At 41.2% G+C, this 21,305-nt stretch overlaps 1 protein-coding gene across 1 annotated transcript in view; it reads left to right on the forward strand.

Annotated features, from left to right (window-relative positions):
* Positions 1-21,305, forward strand: part of LOC124783379 (phenylalanine--tRNA ligase alpha subunit) — a 145,035-nt gene that overhangs the window by 48,113 nt on the left and 75,617 nt on the right. The window contains exon 3 of the mRNA XM_047254057.1: positions 5,283-5,509. Within this exon, the coding sequence (XP_047110013.1) occupies positions 5,283-5,509 (227 nt within the window). The remainder of the gene's footprint in view (positions 1-5,282; positions 5,510-21,305) is intronic.

Consider the following 21,305-nt stretch of genomic DNA (forward strand, 5'->3'; position numbering starts at 1 on the left):
TATTGTACCACAGCCATCCACAATACGAATACGAAGAGTCTCTACATTTGGTACCGGGGTTGTGTAGACAAGAGCTTTCAAATGCCTCCATAAATGAAAGTCGAGAGGGTTGAGGTCAGGAGAGCGTGGAGACCATGGAATGCCTCTACCAATCCATCGGTCACCAAATCTGTTGTTGAGAAGTGTACGAACACTTCGACTGAAATGTGCAGGAGCTCCATCGTGCATGAACCACATGTTGTGTCGTACTTGTAAAGGCACATGTTCTAGCAGCATAGGTAGAGTATCCTGTATGATATCATGATAACGTGCTCCATTGAGCGTAGGTGGAAGAACATGGGGCCCAATCAAGACATCACCAACAATGCCTGCCCAAACGTTCACAGAAAATCTGTGTTGATGACGTGATTGCACAATTGCGTGCGGATTCTCGTCAGCCCACACATGTTGATTGTGAAAATTTACAATTTGATCACGTTGGAATGAAGCCTCATCCGTAAAGAGAACATTTGCACTGAAATGAGGATTGACACATTGTTGGATGAACCATTTGCAGAAGTGTACCCGTGGAGGCCAATCAGTTGCTGATAGTGCCTGCACAAGCCGCACGTGGTACGGAAACAACTGGTTCTCCCGTAGCACTCTCCATACAGTGACGTGGTCAATGTTACCTTGTACATCAGCAACTTCTCTGACGCTGACATTAGGGTTATCGTCAACTGCACGAAGAATTGCCTCATCCATTGCAGGTGTCCTCGTTGTTTTAGGTCTTCCCCAGTTGCGAGTCATAGGCTGGAATGTTCCGTGCTCCCTAAGACGCCGATCAATTGTTTCAAACGTCTTCCTGTCGGGACACCTTCATTCTGGAAATCTGTCTAGATACAAACGTACCGCGCTACGCCTGTTGCCCCGTGCTAATCCATACATCAAATGGGCATCTGCCAACTCCGCCTTTGTAAACATTGCACTGACTGCAAAACCACGTTCGTAATGAACACTAACCTGTTGATGCTACGTACTGATGTGCTTGATGCTAGTACTGTAGAGCAATGAGTCACATGTCAACACAAGTATCATAGTCAACATTACCTTCCTTCAATTGGGCCAACTGGCGGTGAATCGAGGAAGTACAGTACATACTGACAAAACTAAAATGAGCTCTAACATGGAAATTAAGCGTTTCCCGACACATGTCCACATAACATCTTTTCTTTATTTGTGTGTGAGGAATGTTTCCTGAAAGTTTGTCCGTACCTTTTTTGTAACACCCTGTATATTGAAACATCACCTGTTACAAGTTATGAATACTTGCTTTAACCAATAAAAGTTCAATTGGTCTTGTTAATCATTAAGAGGAAATTTAATATTTTGCATAACTCGGGTGGATGATTCTTCTTCTACAGAAGAATTGTAATATGTTGAGCACCAACCTTCCAACCAGATAAGTATAATCTTTAACAACTGTTTATATAATGTTCTCTGTGCAACCTATCTGTTGTTCTTAGTGTAACACATTGTTTTATCATGATGATGTTCTTCACCACCTGGCAGTATTGTCTGTAATAAAATGCGAACCAGACTCTGTGTTCTTTATATTCTCGTACAGTTCCTATTTTTTTCTGCGTGATAGTTCAATGTCATTACTTATCCCAGCTGGTTGTTTGTTAGCATTGTTTCACTGATTGAAATTTTTAATGTAAAAGAACTGTCATATAAAGTGATGATTTGTATCTGTCATTCTTGTCTGTTATAGACTTCTGTCAAATATGCTTTTTGAAAATCTTTGTTTTATCAACATTGAAAGTGAATCCTTATCTTAACCATGCCTTCCATTATAGAATCTGTCAGAAAGCTAATTTTGTGCAAAAATTTCAAAATTAGCAAAATATTTTTCTTAAAGACAAAACTTAAGACATTGTCTAGCTGAAAGAGGAAGGTCCTGCAGCCAGATCTGTGTGATCTGTAGAAGGCTATAATTAAAAGGTTATACCTTCAAAATTGAAACACTTGTGCACATCACTCAGGTATTTGTCTGTATATTGTTTTGATATGTCAGTACACTTGAATGACACGTTGCACTTAATAAAAGTAGTCACTGTCCCAACTGTACATAAACCCTCGCAAAGAAACCTGAAAAGATACACCTCTTTAAACAAAATTAGTAAGTTTATAAGCAATACATACACTTTACTACTAACTGCATTTGTAGTTTGATGAAGCAAGCTCATTGAGCCTTGTAATGTGCATTCTCCAGTTACTAATTTAGTTTCTTCCATTAAAAGAATTTTCATTAAGCAAGAATGCCTTGTAAAATTTCATTCTAAAATTTATCACAGACATTTAGCCTTGAATGAATCCAGATTCACCCATTGTACTGTTATTTATAAGCTTTACCAACTAGCACACACAAATCTTAATCAATTATAGACCATATGTAGTAGGATCTAACGTGTGGATGCTCTCAACTGGGTTGAGACAACCCACTACTGAATAACTGTAAAAAAATGTAGATGCTTGCAAATATGAAAAAACGCATGCGGCCTGGAACAAATATGACTACCATTTCAAAATAATAAACAATAAAATTTTAAAAAAATAATTTTGTGACTACTAAACATTGGGGAATTCACCCAGCAAATATAACATTTTTCTGAGATGATCAAGCAGCCAATTATTTTTTTCTTGGACCACCTGGTATGGATTGACCCCTGTGCCAAGATAAGGTGACTGTGATGCTGGAAAGCTATATAATATTAAAATTAATGATGCATGTCAGGCTAGCAAGTCTGTTAGTCATAGTGTATATCATTTAGCCCAGAGCCCACTAGGATTATTCCCAGCCTGTCTCACAATCACTAACTAATCCACATTAGTAAGTGCCATATAAAACACACCTAAATCATCTGTCACTTTACTGTGCCCTGCACTTGGTTTAAAAATGCTCAAGATATGTTGCTCCCTGCCTGTACGTAATGAACTTTCCTTTCTTAATGTTTATGTGTACCTGAAGCATAATAACAATGTTGGACATCTGTTGCATCATTCCTGCTTCCACCTGTACTTAAGGCTCATTTCGAGTGAACCATTGGCATATGGCTAAGATGATTCTTTATATTCTGAAAAATGCTGTTGGAGTTTGACCACTCCCTAATGACCTTTCTGCCAGCAGCCAGTGCCCAATTCTCCATCTTTCTAATACCTTGTAATTGTGCCTGAAGGGCAGAGTAATGAAAATTTGATCAATGGAAAAAGTGAAATAAAGCATCAGTCCAGGGAATTCCTTACATGATGTATTTTAATTCCAAATGTTTCTTTTTTTCCCCTCTTGCTTTTGTTCAGTTTTATTGCACTCATTTGTATTAGGAAGAAAAGTGTACAGAGTGCTGTGGGAATGTGTTTCAGAAAATAATACATTTCTCATCTACATTGTCCAATTTAAAAAAAAAAAATAATTATAATAAAAAGAAATCCCTTATGCATTGTATATGATGAAATTGATAGGGCTGTAACTGTAATGAAAAGCTTCTTACACTTTTCAGTCGATGGCTAAAAGTTTGTTTAATTATTTCTTCAGTTTTTTCATGTACATTGTTCTGGTACACAAGCCACCAAAAGTGTGATTTTTAAACGATTTTTCATAATCATTTAGGCAAAGGCTGAGCTGGTCTCTAAGCCCAGCCCAAGGAAATAAAATGCAAAAACAGTCAAAATATGATAACACACAAGACAAAGCCTACTCAATTCAGACAGGTGATGCCTAAAGTTTCCCTCCCTTAGGTTAATTGATGGCTGGGGTAAAAGGTTAGGCATCTGACTGCACAGTTAACTAAAATAAATTTGCCAAATTATAAAAATAGAGTAGACCCCAAACGACAGGAAAAAGGTGAAGGTGAGTGTTATTTAAATGAAATAGCCATTAATTTTTGAGATACTGGAATGAGTACGAAACTGTGTGTGTGTGTGTGTGTGTGTGTGTGTGTGTGTGTGTGTGAGTGAGAGGTTGAGGGTTTTTTGTATACCAGAGATAGGAGGGGACGGGGGGCAGAAAGTCTTGTGCTGATATTATGTGAGAATTTTTTTTACATTTTGCAGGTGGCTGGATGGCATGGGTGACCTGTTGGAACATGCATCATTACTTACTTGTTGTAGAAATGATTGATTATTCCAATTCGAGGAAGTGGTCCACATTCCTGTTTGTAGTACAGGGTGGTTATAATTAAACTTTTGCTACTTTAAAAGCCCCCCATGCAAAATGGGTAGAGAAATAATGAATAAGCCATTTAAAGAAACACATTTTAATTGTCACGTGATATGTTAATTGTATATCATGTGTATGTTCCAGGTTACAAATGTTGCTCAGTGTGACAACCATCTGCATCCATGACAGCCTGGATGTTCGTATGGATACCAATTTTACAATTGTTCTTCACACTTTTCTAACAGTGGACTGTGGAATGTTCAGCTGTTGTGTGACAGCTCGTGCACTGCTAGAGGACCACACATTGCGTCAGCACTCTCAACCATGGCAACAATAACTTATTCAACAATTTGTGGCACAGTTGACCGTCGGCCTCTCCCTAGAGCAACTACCAAATTATACGTAAATTGTAGGTGGAGAGGAGGAGAAATGAAAGGGAAGGGATTACTGATGTCAGCTGCATCAGGACATTATGCAGAACCAGTGGCAATGAATTCATACAATTACCAAATTGCCAGTTAATTTGAACTTCTGAATCAAGTTCTTCAACCCTAGTGTGGAAAGTGGACCTCTCCATATTTCTTTAATGTACAGATACTCACAAAGAGCAGCAGTACTATTGCTGTTGTTTTCATAAAACAGCTGTACAAGTAAAGCCTTCCTCGCCTTGTCTGCAGCTGTAATGCACACTGATGTTTTTTTCCAACCCGACATCGCTGTACCAGTACCGACGCCTGACTGCAAGTTACAACTCTAACCACTACTAACAATGCAAATCCTGCAGCGCACAATCTGACCATTATTCCTTTAAACTTTTGCACCCATACAGTAAATAGTTTTCCATCTACACTGGCTTAAGTAGTTAAAGTTTAATTATAACCACCCTGTATTTACTCTCATAAACAAGTTCCAGTGACTGGAGCCTTATCCTCATAGTCACCTTTTTGATTTTCTGCTAGTTTTAATTAATAGCTTTTTTTCATTTGTTGTCAGTTTATTGTGCTTAGCTAGATGTTACTAGATTTTATTTTCCTTTCTTGTCTCTGTAATAGATGTGTCTTTACAGAAAGTCTTTGTCTTCTAGGTAAATCTGCCAGATAAGAATTTGCACTCAGTTGGTTTCAGCAAAGCAATGGCACGTGGATGGATATGTGTTGACAAATCGGGAGAAGTGCCTGTTATCAGGCAGAAAGTTTCATCTATTAAAGACATAGTAAAAGATCACATGAATTTAATTAGACAGCAAAGAGCAAATGAAGTTGAAGAAAATGCTAAGCAGGACTATAAGAAAAGAAAGTTGGTAAATGAAGTGTAAGTGAGTACTTTCTTATTGGTGTGTAATCACTAAACTTCACTTACACTAGTAGCATTGCAAACACCATTGGAAAAAATTGTAGTTGTTGCAAGTGAAAAGGAGAAATGGCTAATAGTATTTTGTTTTTAAAATTTGTTGCACCTGGATTTTGATGGAATGATTATGATGTTACAGTAATGACAGAAACCACAAAAACAGTGATATTCAGGATTACACTTAAAAAAATTAGTAATATAAATTTGTACCTTATTAATAAAACTTAAATAGCATGAAGTTATTTCTTATTTTCAAGTACTTCAGGAATTTCTCAGAAAGGGAAAATATTTTGATATTTCCAGTGTTGTATTTTTAGTTGGTCTCTCTGTAGAACATTCAGTTTTGAAATTAGTACTTTCTTTGGCAAGTCACTGACAGGTACCCTCAGAAGTAGGTACGTAAAAATTTTTGTAACAGTGTAATCTTCTTGTGTTCACTTGCTGTTTACAAGTTTCTGGCTTCAGTATAAATTTTTTTGGCTCTGAATACAAGCTGCTATTATCTTAGGACACAGAATCAAATTCTCTAAACTTAGGGGCATAAAGACTGTTTGTATCCTTTTTGATAGCACGCGAATAGGCACGTATCTGCAAACCTACACACTCTCTGAGATTACAGAACTTTTACTGAATTAAATTCAGCCTCCCCCCTGCGGGTTTGGGGGTAAGAATAGGCCCGCGGTATTCCTGCCTGTCGTAAGAGGTGACTAAAAGGAGTCTCAACTGTTTCGGCCTTTTATGTGTTGGTCCCCATTAGGGTTTGACCTCCATTCTTCCAAATTCAACAGAAGTACGAGCCTTGGGGGAAGGACACCTTATGTGGTGCACCATCAGTCCTCTGTGCCCTAAGATCTTGGCACTCTTTATCGTCTTGGCATCGTAACTGCTCCCACCATCCGTCATTTGGGCATACACACCTGATGGGTTGCGTAAGTTACCCCTTAGTGTGTCACCATCTGCACCCATGATAACTATGGACTTCCCATGGCACCCAACATCCAGCACGGTAGCCAGCCCATTGTGGTGGGCTCGTCATGTAACCTCTAGGTTGTAGCCCGCTGAGAACACAGGGATCGTACTGCCAATGCCTGAACTGCCACCTCCCCACGTAAGCGAAGCCTGTCTCTCTGGGGCATCGGGCCTCCTGGCAACGGCCATCCTGCCAGGTGGCCTTTGCTGCAGCTGGGTGGCGCCCGTGGGGAGAGCCCCTGGTCGAAGTGGGTGGCATCGGGGCGGATGATCCGCACTGAAGCGGATGAAGTCTCAATCCAGTGGTCGAACGACTGCCAACGTCTCTAAGCACAGTAAGGTAGACTTTAACGCTGTGACATATCACCCCAAATCGTTCCCTTCCCTAGCCACACCCTGGGAGGGACGTAGGGTTGCGGACAAACAGGAACCGTATTCACCGCGATACCTTGTGTGCAGCAGAACTGGTGGGGATTCGTTTTTGGGGACTAAGCCTCTCTTCTGTGTGAACAATCTTGAAGGTAAGTTTGGGAAAGCGGCGTCTCTTTACAAAATGAGGAGTGGGGCCATCCTGATATAAGCAGCTTCATCTGCACAGTCACGGGCGTTACTCGCCTATGGAGAATCTTGGTGACATACCCGTTAATGTCACTCCCCATAAGTCCTTATATTTGGTGCAGGGGATTATCTTTCATAAAGATCTTCTGCTACAGTCTGATGATGAGCTATGGTAGAACCTGGCATGACGAGGTGTACACTTTGTCCGTCGTGTCTTTCGGGGGCCCAAGGATAATAGGATCGCTACCGGTGCTTTCATCCTGGCCTTTGAGGGCGACTGTTTGCCCAAGAAGGTCAAGGTCATGATCTACTGGTGCGATGTCAAGCCCTATGTCCCGCCCCCTATGTGCTGCTTCCAGTGCTGGAAGTTAGGACACATGTCCTCCAGATGCACTGCCAGCCCCACATGTCGAGATTGTGGACGACCCTCGCATCCCAATACTCCATGTGCTCCGCCTCCCACCTGCGTTAACTGGGGGAGCATCATTCTCCCTGCTCGCCAGACTGTGCAGTCTACCAATGAGAGCGGAAGATGCAAGAAATTAAGACCCTGGACTGTTTAACTTACCAAGAGGCAAAGAAGAAGCTAGAACGACTCAACCCCACACCTATGTTGAGGAGTTATGCTGCTGTAACACTGCCGCCACCAGTTCCTGCAAAGAATCCTTTCTCAGTTGGCCCACAGAACAGTCAAGCTACGCCTGCCCCACCGCTGGTAAGGGCCACTCATCTTCCACTACTCCCGAAACACCCAGTTTGGGAGCAGTGCGCCCTGAACAACCAGGGACGTCCGTCCCCATCTCTCAGCTGGAGAATCGACCGCCTTCTTCGGCTGAGCAGCTGGAGAAGCAACAGCCTCCTCTGGCCTTACTCGTTCGGAAGGGGTCCCTTGGGGGAGTCCCTTCCAAGGACCTTACCAGTGTCTCACAAGCCACTAGCCAGTGACTGAAGAAGCCACCAGCTGCTGGTCGAAGGGCTTCACGCTCTTCCTCTGTTCCTGACAATACGTCAGGAAAGCCCTCCCATCATGCGAACCCTCCTCCCAAAGACAAGAGAGAAAAGAGGAAGCTCTCTACGAAGAATAAGGACCCAGTGGTTCCCGCGCCACCGCTTCCTGTCAGCTCAGCCTCTAAGGATGAGGTCGAATTTTTTGCATCCCCTGACGACCTGGATCTCGCCATCTCTTCAGAAACGATGGAAGTTGCGACGTCAGTCACTCCGTCGGTGGCAGCATGTGACCCTGCGAAGTAATTTGCCTTTTCAGTGCCTTCATGCCCCTACAGGACACGCTTTGTACAATCCTCCAGTGGAATTGCAGCGGCTATTTTAGCCATCTACCTGAACTACGTCAGCTTCTAAGCATGACACCTGCTTTCTGCATTGCCCTCCAGGAAACCTGGTTCCCGGCAATGTGGACCCCTGTCCTTCGTGGATACAGGGGCTATTACTGTAACAGTAGAGTTTACAATAGTGTGTCAGGTGGAGCCTGAGCCTGTGCCTGAGCCTGTATATAGTGCTCCTGTGCCCCTTCAAACATCATTGGAAACAGTGGCTGTCAGAGGAAGGACTACCCAGGACATAACCGTCTGCAGTGTCTATCTCCCTCCAGGTGGTCCAGTCCCCCTGACCGAATTGGCTGCACTTGTCACCCAACTCCCCACGCCTTTTCTTATCCTGGGGGATTTTAATGCTCACAGTCCCCTGTGGGGTGGAACGATGATTACTGGCTGAGGCAGAGATGTCGAGAATCTTATCTCCCAACTCAACCTTTGCCGCTTAAACACTGGCGTCACTACACATTTCAGTGTGGCGCATGGCACATTCTCGGCCATAGATCTGTCGTTGTGCAGCCCAGGACTTGTACCATCGGTCCACTGGAGAGTCCATGACTACTTGTGTAGTAGTGACCATTTTCCCATCTTCCTTTCACTACCCCAGCTTCGCTCCCCCGAACACTTGCCCAGATGGGCATTTAGCAAGGCAGACTGTGAAGTGTTCTCCTCTGCTGCCACTGTTGAATCTCTCCCCCATGGTAACATCGATGTGGCGGTTGAGACACTGACTACAGCGATTGTTTCCGCTGCGGAACATACCATTCCTCATTCATTTGGGTGCCCCCAGCGAAAGTCAGTGCCTTGGTGGTCGCCAGAGGTCGCTGAGTCATTAAAGAGCATAGGCGGGCTCTTCAGCGCCATAAGCGGCCAAACGTATCTGTGCTCAGGTCCGGAGGTTCATCCAAAGGCGGAAACTGGAGTGCTGGGAGAGCTACGTTTCCACCATTGGTGTCCGTACGTCACCATCCCAGGTGTGGATGAAGGTTCGGCGCATCTTCGGATTGCAGCACTCTACAGGTGTCCCAGGGCTTTCCATCAACGGGGCGCTATGCAGCGATGCCGATGCAATCGCCGAGCATTTCGCTCAGCACTATGTTTTGGCCTCTGCGTTGGGGAATTACCTACCCGCGTTTCATGCGCTGAAACGCCGGGAGGAAGGCAAATGACTTTCTTTTGCTTCTCATCAACCTGAGGCGTATAATGCCCCATTTAGTTCGTGGGAGCTCCAGAGTGCCCTGGCACGGTGCCCCGACACAGCCTCTGGGCCAGATGGCATCCACAATCAGATGCTCAAACACCTGTCCCCAGACTGTCAGTGATGTGTTCTTGCCATCTTCAACCACATATGGGGCGATGGTGTCTTTCCATCACAGTGGCAAGAAAGTACCATCGTTCCAGGGCTGAAGCCTGGTGAGGACCCGCTTAATGTGGATAGCTATTGGCCCATCAGCTTAACAAACGCTCTGTGCAAGCTACTGGAACGTATGGTGAGTCGACAGCTGTGTTGGCTGCTCAAGTCTCGGGGTCTCCTGGCTCCATGCCAGAGCGGCTTCTGTCGGGGCCGTTCCACCACTGATACTTTGGTCTTCCTTGAGTCTGCAATCGGCACTGCTTTTTCCTGGCGGCAACACCTCGTCTCCGTCTTTTTCGACCTCTCCAGAGCATATGACATGACGTGGCGGCACCATATTCTCTCCATGTTGCATGGGTGGGGTCCCCGAGGCTCTCTCCCCATTTTTATTCAGAATTTTTTATCTGTTTGGACATTCCGTGTTTTACTTGGCACTTTCCATAGTTCACTTCATGTCCTCAATACAGGGCTCTGTATTGAGCGTGCCACTTTTCCTTGTGGCCATTAATGGCCTTGCAGCAGCAGTAGGGTCGTCTGACGATTTCTGCATCTTTTTCAGCTCCTCCACCATTAGTGTTGTAGAACGTAGGTTGCAGGGAGCCATACACAAGGCGCAGGCATGGGCCCTTGCTCATGGGTTTCACTTTCCTCCTGCGAAGACTTGTGTTATGTACTTTTGTCAGCATCGAACTGTCCATCCCCACCCTGAGCTCTATCTTCAGGATGCCATGCTCAGGGTTCTTGACACTTACCGTTTTCTGGGATTACTGTTCGATGCCCGGCTTACATGGCTTCCACATATTCGTCAGCTCAAGCGTCAGTGCTGGCAGCATCTGAATGCCCTCTGCTGCCTCAGCAACACAACTTGGGGTGCAGATCGTAATACGCTGCTGCGGCTCTACAAAGCCCTCATGCTATCCCGACTTGATTATGGGAGTGTGGTGCATGGCTCAGCATCGCCCTCAGCGTTGCAACTGCTGGAACCCGTTCACCACTGTGGGGTTTGACAGGTGACAGGAGCATTCCGCACGAGCCCTGTTAATAGCCTACTTGCTGAGGCTGGGGTTCCTCCATTTCGCGTCCGGCGTCAACAACTCTTAGCTAACTATGCTGCACATGTCCGTTGTTCGCCCTGTCACCCTAATGTAGTGTTACCTTTTTATTTTATTTATCTCTTCTTCTCATTAGCTATTGAAACAACATCGCTTTGTAATGTAAATTTTAATTTTCACCAAAAGCACATTCAACGTCGCCGAAAAATACACGTCTTTCGTATCAAGACAAGAGAGAGAGAGTCCTCCTTTAGTTCTTAAAAACAAAAAAAACTACGCAAAAGTAAAAAAAAAAAGAACAAAATTATTTATAAAATCGGTCGCTGCCGCAGCGCTCTCCTGCGTGTGCGATCGTAAATTATAACTTTGTATTGGCGGAGGCGCGGAAGTCAAAGTACCATTACAATGCCTCCTCTACTGACACGCTCCGCAAGCGAGCGTGGCAGTATAGAAAATTTACATAGATACATACATATATGAGAAAATAAGAAATTTACATATTACAAAAAATATTTCTGAGCACAATGCGCTTTGCATATCAGTCTTTGTATACAGTCTTTTTGGTGTGTATCTTCTTTAGGAGTCGTAACATTAATGTCTTTGAATTGCAGCGTAGTATCGTTGCTTAGCACAGCGTTTGAATTCAGTCCACATGATTCATGTTTACAATGGAATTAATTCGAACAATAAATGTTTCTATTATATTGCTCCAATGTCTTTAAACGTAGTATCGGATTCTGAGTGTGTGTGTACTGCCTGGATCTCTTACATGTGACTTGAAGAAAATCCAAAGTTTGTTCAATGTGTCAACACGAAATTGTGATCTCCAGCAGTCGAATTTTGGTGGCGTCTACCGGGGTATAAATGGTCAATGAGGGCACAGGAAACACCTCACTGCCTACGACAGGTGATGAGCTTGTCTTTTACACCAACCTGAAGACCTGCCGGCTTCCACAACACCATACACTTCAAAGCATATTGACACTACGTAAATATTTCTTGACCAGTGTTCCATCACGTTGGTTTCTTCTTTGCATTTTCAGTTCCATTTATATGAATCATGTGCTACATGCACAAGTCCTTTGCAGTTCATTAACATCTCCTTAAAATACATTTCTCGATACAATAAGTACATGAATATACAAATATTTACAATTAATCATTACATGAGATACATTGTTGTCATATAGTACATATACAGAATTAAATGAAAAATATAGTAAAATTTTTTTTTACGTTACATTCAAGATCATTGTGCTGACATGTGAATTACATTACATTTAGATTGAAATATACATTTTATTTGTTAGCTCATTCTTTTTTTATTTATTTATTATTATTATTTTTTTTTTTTTTTTTTTTCGTTACACTTGCAACATTTGAAGATAATTGTGGCAACTCGCTAGAATATTCAACTTAAAATTCATGTTGCCTCCTGGAATGAAATTTACACACATTTCAAGCTTCAAGACAGCCCTCTGTAGGAGGATAGGTTCATGGGATGGTTGCTAAATATTTCATAAATACTAGTAAAGTCATCTCCTACAGTGGACTACACAAAATAAAATACATGTTAACTTGATATAATGTAAAAGTTCCTATACCTAATACCGTTTCTAAGTGTGGTGTCCCCACTATTGCTGTTTCTAAGAGTGGTACCCCTCTATTACCGTTTCTAAGAGCGGTGCCCCTCTAAATATCTTAGGAATCTTAGGATCCTACAAGTATGTACATCAGTGTGGGGTGTGTGTGTGTGTGTGTGTGTGTATATATATATATATATATATATATATATATCTAAAAAGAAAGATGATGAAACTTACCAAACAAAAGCGCTGGCAGGTCGATAGACACACAAACAAACACAAACATACACACAAAATTCTAGCTTTCGCAACCTATGGTTGCCTCGTCAGGAAAGAGGGAAGGAGAAGGAAAGACAAAAGGATATGGGTTTTAAGGGAGAGGGTAAGGAGTCATTCCAATCCCGGGAGCGGAAAGACTTACCTTAGGGGGAAAAAAGGACAGGTATACACTCACACACACACACATATCCATCCACACATACACAGACACAAGCAGACATTTGTAAAGGCAAAGAGTTTGGGCAGAGATGTCAGTCGGGGCGGATGTACAGAGGCAAAGATGAAGTTGAAAGACAGGTGAGGTATGAGCGGCGGCAAATTGAAATTAGAAATTAGCGGAGATTGAGGCCTGGCGGATAGCGAGAAGAAAGGATATGCTGAAGGGCAAGTTCCCATCTCCGGAGTTCTGACAGGTTGGTGTTAGTGGGAAGTATCCAGATAACCCGGACGGTGTAACACTGTGCCAAGATGTGCTGGCCGTGCACCAAGGCATGTTTAGCCACAGGGTGATCCTCATTACCAACAAACACTGTCTGCCTGTGTCCATTCATGCGAATGGACAGTTTGTTGCTGGTCATTCCCACATAGAACGCTTCACAGTGTAGGCAGGTCAGTTGGTAAATCACGTGGGTGCTTTCACACGTGGCTCTGCCTTTGATCGTGTACACCTTCCGGGTTACAGGACTGGAATAGGTGGTGGTGGGAGGGTGTTTGTTGGTAATGAGGATCACCCTGTGGCTAAACATGCCTTGGTGCACGGCCAGCACATCTTGGCACAGTGTTACACCGTCCGGGTTATCTGGATACTTCCCACTAACACCAACCTGTCAGAACTCCGGAGATGGGAACTTGCCCTTCAGCATATCCTTTCTTCTCGCTATCCGCCAGGCCTCAATCTCCGCTAATTTCTAATTTCAATTTGCCGCCGCTCATACCTCACCTGTCTTTCAACTTCATCTTTGCCTCTGTACATCCGCCCCGACTGACATCTCTGCCCAAACTCTTTGCCTTTACAAATGTCTGCTTGTGTCTGTGTATGTGTGGATGGATATGTGTGTGTGTGTGAGTGTATACCTGTCCTTTTTTCCCCCTAAGGTAAGTCTTTCCGCTCCCGGGATTGGAATGACTCCTTACCCTCTCCCTTAAAACCCATATCCTTTTGTCTTTCCTTCTCCTTCCCTCTTTCCTGACGAGGCAACCATAGGTTGCGAAAGCTAGAATTTTGTGTGTATGTTTGTGTTTGTTTGTGTGTCTATCGACCTGCCAGCGCTTTTGTTTGGTAAGTTTCATCATCTTTCTTTTTAGATATATTTTTCCCACGTGGAATGTTTCCCTCTATTATATATATATATATATATATATATATATATATATATATATATATATATATATATATATATATAGTTCAAGTCAATCATGTTCCTATAAAGTTTGTGTAGTTCATCTCCTTCCTTTCATAAGTATTAAGCAATATAAATAAATGTTTTACTTAATAAATAAATAAATCTTCTTAGATAATTGCTGCTGCGTTCCATGCTGTATATCCATTCTGTATTTACCTTGTGGTACCTGCAAAATTCTATTCGTAAATAAATATTTGTGTATGTCTCTCCATACTGTCAGATAATCACGAATTATATAATGTCCAATATTTCATCAACATGTATAAATTTTTCTAAGGGAGGGATGAGAGTATGAGCCGCAACAGAGGACTGACGTTTTGTTTTCTCCTTATTCTCCTTTCTATTTAACGGTGCATCAGTTCAGTTCAGTAGATGAGCCTTAATTATGTCATTAGATGACTGCTAAATATGTTCTCTTAAATAATTCTTCCAATCTGAAGTGTCAAGCCTACATAACTCCAAAAATTTCATTACAAGTTCCCATTAGATTAGTGTTAAAGTGTTATAGATTTAAATCTTCTGGTATATTTCCAACAATGGCTTCTGTAAATAATTCTTTCCATATAAATCTATACTTTCACCTTTAGTTATAAGAATATATAAGACACCACATAAGTTATCATCTCAGGCATACCAATCTTTCAATAAATAATATTCTTTCCACTACTTTCATTCTGTATTCCATGAGTACATGTGATATAGCGTTCAAATCTAGTTTCTCTCCTCTCAACATATTCTCAATTACTCATAACATTCTCACCTACCCATTATTCATTCTTCACAAAATAACATATACTTATTCCTCAACATTATATATATATAAAAAACAACGATGAGGTGACTTACCGAACAAAAGTGCTGGCAGGTCGATAGTCACACAAACAAACACAAACATACACACAAAATTCAAGCTTTCGCAACAAACTGTTGCCTCATCAGGAAAGAGGGAAGGAGAGGGGAAGACGAAAGGAAGTGGGTTTTAAGGGAGAGGGTAAGGAGTCATTCCAATCCCGGGAGCGGAAAGACATACCTTAGGGGGAAAAAAGGACAGGTATACACTCGCACACACGCACATATCCATCCACACATACAGACACAAGCAGACATATTTAAAGACAAAGAGTTTGGGCAGAGATGTCAGTCGAGGCAGAAGTGTAGAGGCAAAGATGTTGTTGGAAGACAGGTGAGGTATGGGTGGCGGCAACTTGAAATTAGCGGAGATTGAGGCCTGGCGGATGACGAGAAGAGAGGATATACTGAAGGGCAAGTTCCCATCTCCGGAGTTCGGATAGGTTGGTGTTGGTGGGAAGTATCCAGATAACCCGGACGGTGTAACACTGTGCCAAGATGTGCTGGCTGTGCACCAAGGCATGTTTGGCCACAGGGTGATCCTCATTACCAACAAACACTGTCTGCCTGTGTCCATTCATGCGAATGGACAGTTTGTTGCTGGTCATTCCCACATAGAATGCATCACAGTGTAGGCAGGTCAGTTGATAAATCACGTGGGTGCTTTCACACGTGGCTCTGCCTTTGATCGTGTACACCTTCCGGGTTACAGGACTGGAGTAGGTGGTGGTGGGAGGGTGCATGGGACAGGTTTTGCATCGGGGGCGGTTACAAGGATAGGAGCCAGAGGATAGGGAAGGTGGTTTGGGGATTTCATAGGGATGAACTAACAGGTTACGAAGGTTAGGTGGACGGCGGAAAGACACTCTTGGCGGAGTGGGGAGGATTTCATGAAGGATGGATCTCATTTCAGGGCAGGATTTGAGGAAGTCGTATCCCTGCTGGAGAGCCACATTCAGAGTCTGGTCCAGTCCCGGAAAGTATCCTGTCACAAGTGGGGCACTTTTGTGGTTCTTCTGTGGGGGATTCTGGGTTTGAGGGGACGAGGAAGTGGCTCTGGTTATTTGCTTCTGTACCGGGTCGGGAGGGTAGTTGCGGGATGCAAAAGCTGTTTTCAGGTTGTTGGTGTAATGATTCAGGGATTCCGGACTGGAGCAGATTCGTTTGCCACGAAGACCTAAGCTGTAGGGAAGGGACCGTTTGATGTGGAATGGGTGGCAGCTCCAACAACATCTTTGCCTCTACACTTCTGCCTCGACTGACATCTCTGCCCAAACTCTTTGTCTTTAAATATGTCTGCTTGTGTCTGTATGTGTGGATGGATATGTGCGTGTGTGCGAGTGTATACCTGTCCTTTTTTCCCCCTAAGGTAAGTCTTTCCGCTCCCGGGATTGGAATGACTCCTTACCCTCTCCCTTAAAACCCACTTCCTTTCGTCTTCCCCTCTCCTTCCCTCTTTCCTGATGAGGCAACAGTTTGTTGCGAAAGCTTGAATTTTGTGTGTATGTTTGTGTTTGTTTGTGTGTCTATCGACCTGCCAGCGCTTTCGTTCGGTAAGTCACCTCATCGTTGTTTTTATATATAATTTTTCCCACGTGGAATGTTTCCTTCTATATATATATATATATATATATATATATATATATATATATATATATATATATATATATATATATATATATATATATATATATATATATATATATATATATATAATAGAGGGAAACATTCCACGTGGGAAAAATATACATTGTTGTCATTTTGTGTGTTTGCTTGTGTGTCTATCGACCTGCCAGCGCTTTTGTTTGGTAAGTTTCATCATCTTTTTTTTATTTATATATATATATATATAGACACACACACACACACACACACACACACACACACACACACACACACACACACACACACCTCTTATTCATCACCACTTACTTTTTACTTCAACAACAATAATAATACCCTTTTCTCATCTTATATTCCATTTACCTCTCTCCATATTACTATTTATCCTCTTATTAAACTAAAATTACATTCACTCATCTCATTCAGCCATTCAAATCACTCATATCAACATTACTATTATCACATGCCTCCTAAAGAAAATAATTCTGTTCAGTTCTCTGCCTCCTCTAATGTGTATATGCCTCAATAGCAGCTCCTCTTATAACCAAATATCTTATTAGCTATTGGATGGTTCACATTGCTTTCTAGACTTACCTGCATTCATTAGATTGTAAGTATCTGTATAACTTAAATGTAGGCTCATCATAACTGTATATCATATTAATTATCTTCTTCTCATTAGCTAACATTTTACTGTATGTATTTTTTCAAATGTCTGTGTGGATGCAGACCTCTGGGTTTATGTGTTAATGGATATTCTAATGAATAACAGCCAGGGTGTGGAATATTTGCAATTCGGTATGGTCCAGAGTATAAGATCTGCCATTTCCTGTTTAAATGTTTCAGTTTTGTGGGTTTAGGATGTGTTCTTAGTAAAACTAACTCATCAACTTGAAATGTTTGTGCTTTCCTGACACCTCTGTCATATTTCTGCTTTCTTTCCTTAGCTTTGTCACATAATGTTGTGTAAGCTTGTCTTACCTTTTCTTCTAAACTAACATGATTTGTTGTTGCTGTAAATTTAGGTAGAGGGTCTGTCCATTCATTTCTTTATGTTTTATCCATAATTAATTCAGTTGGTGTGTATCCAGTAGAAATGTGAGTTAAATTGTTCACTATTTGTTCAAATGGTGCTAGGTATTCTACCCATTTTGTGTGCTTCTCTGGTGTGTGTGTTCTCATAAACTGTCCAAATTCTCGAAATGTTCTTTCTACTGGGTTTCCTGCTGTGTGAAATCTTGAAATTAAAATATGTTTAACATCCTGTTCTTCAATAAATGTCTTCCATTTTAAACTGGTAAAATATGCTGCATTATCTGTGATCATAACTTCAGGTTTTCCTATTCTTACAAAATAATCTGTTAATAGAGGTCTGGTAATAGCAGTGGTAGAAACTGAACGTAAAGCATATAATTTTAAATACTTTGTGAAAACATCTAACACAGCAAGGATGTATTTAATTACTATTAAAAACAGTCTTGACCACAATTTATTTAATAAGGTGACCGGTTTCGACCACTACTGTGGTCATCTTCAGACCATTGAGTAGGAACCTCTTTGTTGGAGAGTAGTGATTTTCCAACAAAGAGGTTCCTACTCAATGGTCTGAAGATGACCACAGTAGTGGTCGAAACCGGTCACCTTATTAAATAAATTGTGGTCAAGACTGTTTTTAATAGTAATTATTTATAAGACATTGATCACTGCTGTTCCCACAATGCATTCAAAAGTAAAGGATGTATTTCATTCCTCCACGTGCTTGTGGATAGGGTCCTGCAATATCTAAAGAAATTAGCTGTAATGGCCTCTTAGGTATGATTGGGTGCAATTCATTCATGCTTGTGCGATTAGAATATTTGGCTTTCTGACATATGATGCATTTCCTAATATTACTCAATACTCTTCGCCTTAAATTTGGAAAGTAGCAATATTGTATAATCTTATCTGTACATTTGGTTACACCATAGTGTCCCCAAGTTCTGTGTGTAAATAAAATAAAATCATCAACATGAGCTTCAGGTAAGCAAACACACCAATGCTGTGATTCAGGGTTTCGTCGGTGAAATAATACTTCTTTGTGTAACGTGTAATATTTTTCAAGATGTGGGTCTGTTCCTGCACGTAATTTATTCTTTATCTGGATCCACCTGGGATCATTGTCCTGCAATATGGCTAACTTCCTGCACATGTTTTTGTAGTAAGGTGCAAATGTACCATCATACATGAGTAAAATTTTGAAATCTGATGTTTGTTCTGTCACATCTGAAAATTCTTGTAGGCCTTGTGGCAAACGAGATAGAGCATCAGCTATAATGTTGGATTCTCCTTTTATATATATAATATCAAAATCATATTCTTGTATTGATGCACACCAGCGTGCAAGCCGTGGATGTAATAACTTGCATGATAGCAGGAAAGAAAGAGCTTGATGATCAGTATAATGCTTAGTACGTTTTCCCCATAGAAAGTAGCGAAACTTGCGAAACTCCCATACTATGGCAAGTGTTTCGCGCTCGGTCACTGAATATGACTTTTCGCATTCAGTGAGAGTGCGGCTAGCAAAACTTATAGGTTTGATGACTGTTTGTTCATCTTCTACATGAATTTGGAATAAAAATGCTCCGAGCCCATAGGAACTTGCATCTGTTACTAGGCAAAAGTCTGACGTCATGTCAGGATGACATAACAACGGTGCATTAACTAAAGCATTCTTAATTGCTTCAAAATCTGTCTGACAGAACTCTGTCCATTTCCAAATATTATTATTATTATTATTATTATTATTATTATTTTTTTTTTTTTTTTTTTTTTTTTTTTGAGTAAAGATAGAAGATGTGGACTGTTAAGAAGGTGGTAGGGTACAAATTTCCTGAAGAATGAAGATAGACCAAGAAAGGCTTTGAGTTGTTTACGATTCTGTGGGGATGGAAAATTCTTTATTGCATCAATTTTTCTTGAGTCTGGATAAATGCCTTCAGTTGATATGATGTGACCAAGGAATTTGATTTCTCTCCTCCCGAATTTCGTCTTTGATAAATTGATAGTGACACCTGCGTCAGAAAATTTAGTCAGAAGTTGCTTCAAAAGATTTACATGTTCTTCCCAAGTAGTGGTGGCAATGACAATGTCGTCAACATAAACTGTGATTTGCGATAACAATTGTGGTCCAAGAACAGCATCTAAGGCTTCAATAAATACTCCAGCACTCACTCGTAGACCAAAGGGTAGAACACAAAATTGATAACTACGTCCCTCACATAGAAATGCAGTGTATTTACGACTGTTTTTATGGAGGTTCACCTGCCAAAATGATGAGCGGAGGTCGATATTGGTTAAATACTGTACATTATGAAATTTTAAAAGTTGTTCTTCCAAATTAATAGGTCGTGTGTTGATTGGGATTATAACTTTAATTTCTCGTGCGTCCAGCACTAACCTTACACTACCATCCTCTTTATTAACTGCTAGTATCGGACTGCAATATGGTGAATGTGACCTTTCAATGATACCCAAAACTTGCATTTTTTCAATCTCTTTCAAAACTGCGGGTTTCTTTGACCAAGGAATATTATAATATGTTCTACAGTATGTTTTGTGTGGTTTAACATCCATCTCATAAGTATAGCCTCTAATAATTCCAGGTTTCTCCACAAATACCTCAGCAAATTGCTGCAAAACTTCAAGTAATTCAAGTTGTTGTTCCTTCGTCAGATATTCAGATTCTGTACATTTCTCATATAAATCATTAGGTTTAATTCCCTGAGATACAGCTTCATTAAAAGTTAAATCACATATGTTTATTGCTGGTGGATATACAAAATGTAACTGTTCAAATTTACCTTGTTTACTGTTTAAGTTTTTACCCTGTGTTAACTCTATTGTCAGTTGTTGTTGGTTTACGGTTAAATGACATTTCCCTTTTCCTAAATCTGTGATTGCTTGATATTCATTCAAAAAGTCAATTCCTAATATGCAATGCATAACTAATTTGTCTACTACCAGAAAACTGTAATTGAGTGGTATATTTGAAAATGTGAAGTTAATTAGCACTTGAAATTTCACATTCTTTGATTTGTTACCGGTGGCACTTATAATGTGACAATTCTGTACTGGCAATGTTTGTATGTTCATTATTTGTTTGAGTTCATTATATAAGGACATTGAAATGACACTTGCTGCTGCTCCTGTATCTAACATTACTTCCACTTCATAACTACCAATCATAACTTGCGTTATAGCCTGGATAATCTTCTTTGTTTTACTGGTACTATTAAGATCTACATCCTGATATAATTCTTTTTCTATTTTATTACTGTCATCATATCGGAGAAAACAAATCGTCGGTTCCGTTGCGCTCTGCTCCCTACTGACCGTAACTCGAGCGCTTAGCTCGGTCGTCGTTCGTTTTCCGGCAAATTCGGTTGTTGCTGCGGGTTGAGTTCATTGCCCAACTCAATAATATTTACATTTCTGTCGTGCGTCACCCAAGTATCAGCTGTTTGGTTGTTGACATTACCCCGCGTCACATTGGGAGTTCCGTTAGGTACAAATTGAGGGTTGCTGTATTGCATGTGTCGTGGCGGTTGTCCATTGTGATTTCCCCATACATTATTTCGCCCATGACTGTAACTGGTATTGTCATTACTGTTATTCCTGTAATACATGTTTGGATGTTGTTGGATGTTGTTTCTCTGAAAATATCCTGGATGGTACCTGTTATCCTCTCTTCTTTGATCTCTATAATTTCGGTTCC

This window comes from Schistocerca piceifrons, chromosome 1 (assembly GCF_021461385.2).
Source record: "Schistocerca piceifrons isolate TAMUIC-IGC-003096 chromosome 1, iqSchPice1.1, whole genome shotgun sequence".
Taxonomy (NCBI): domain Eukaryota; kingdom Metazoa; phylum Arthropoda; class Insecta; order Orthoptera; family Acrididae; genus Schistocerca; species Schistocerca piceifrons.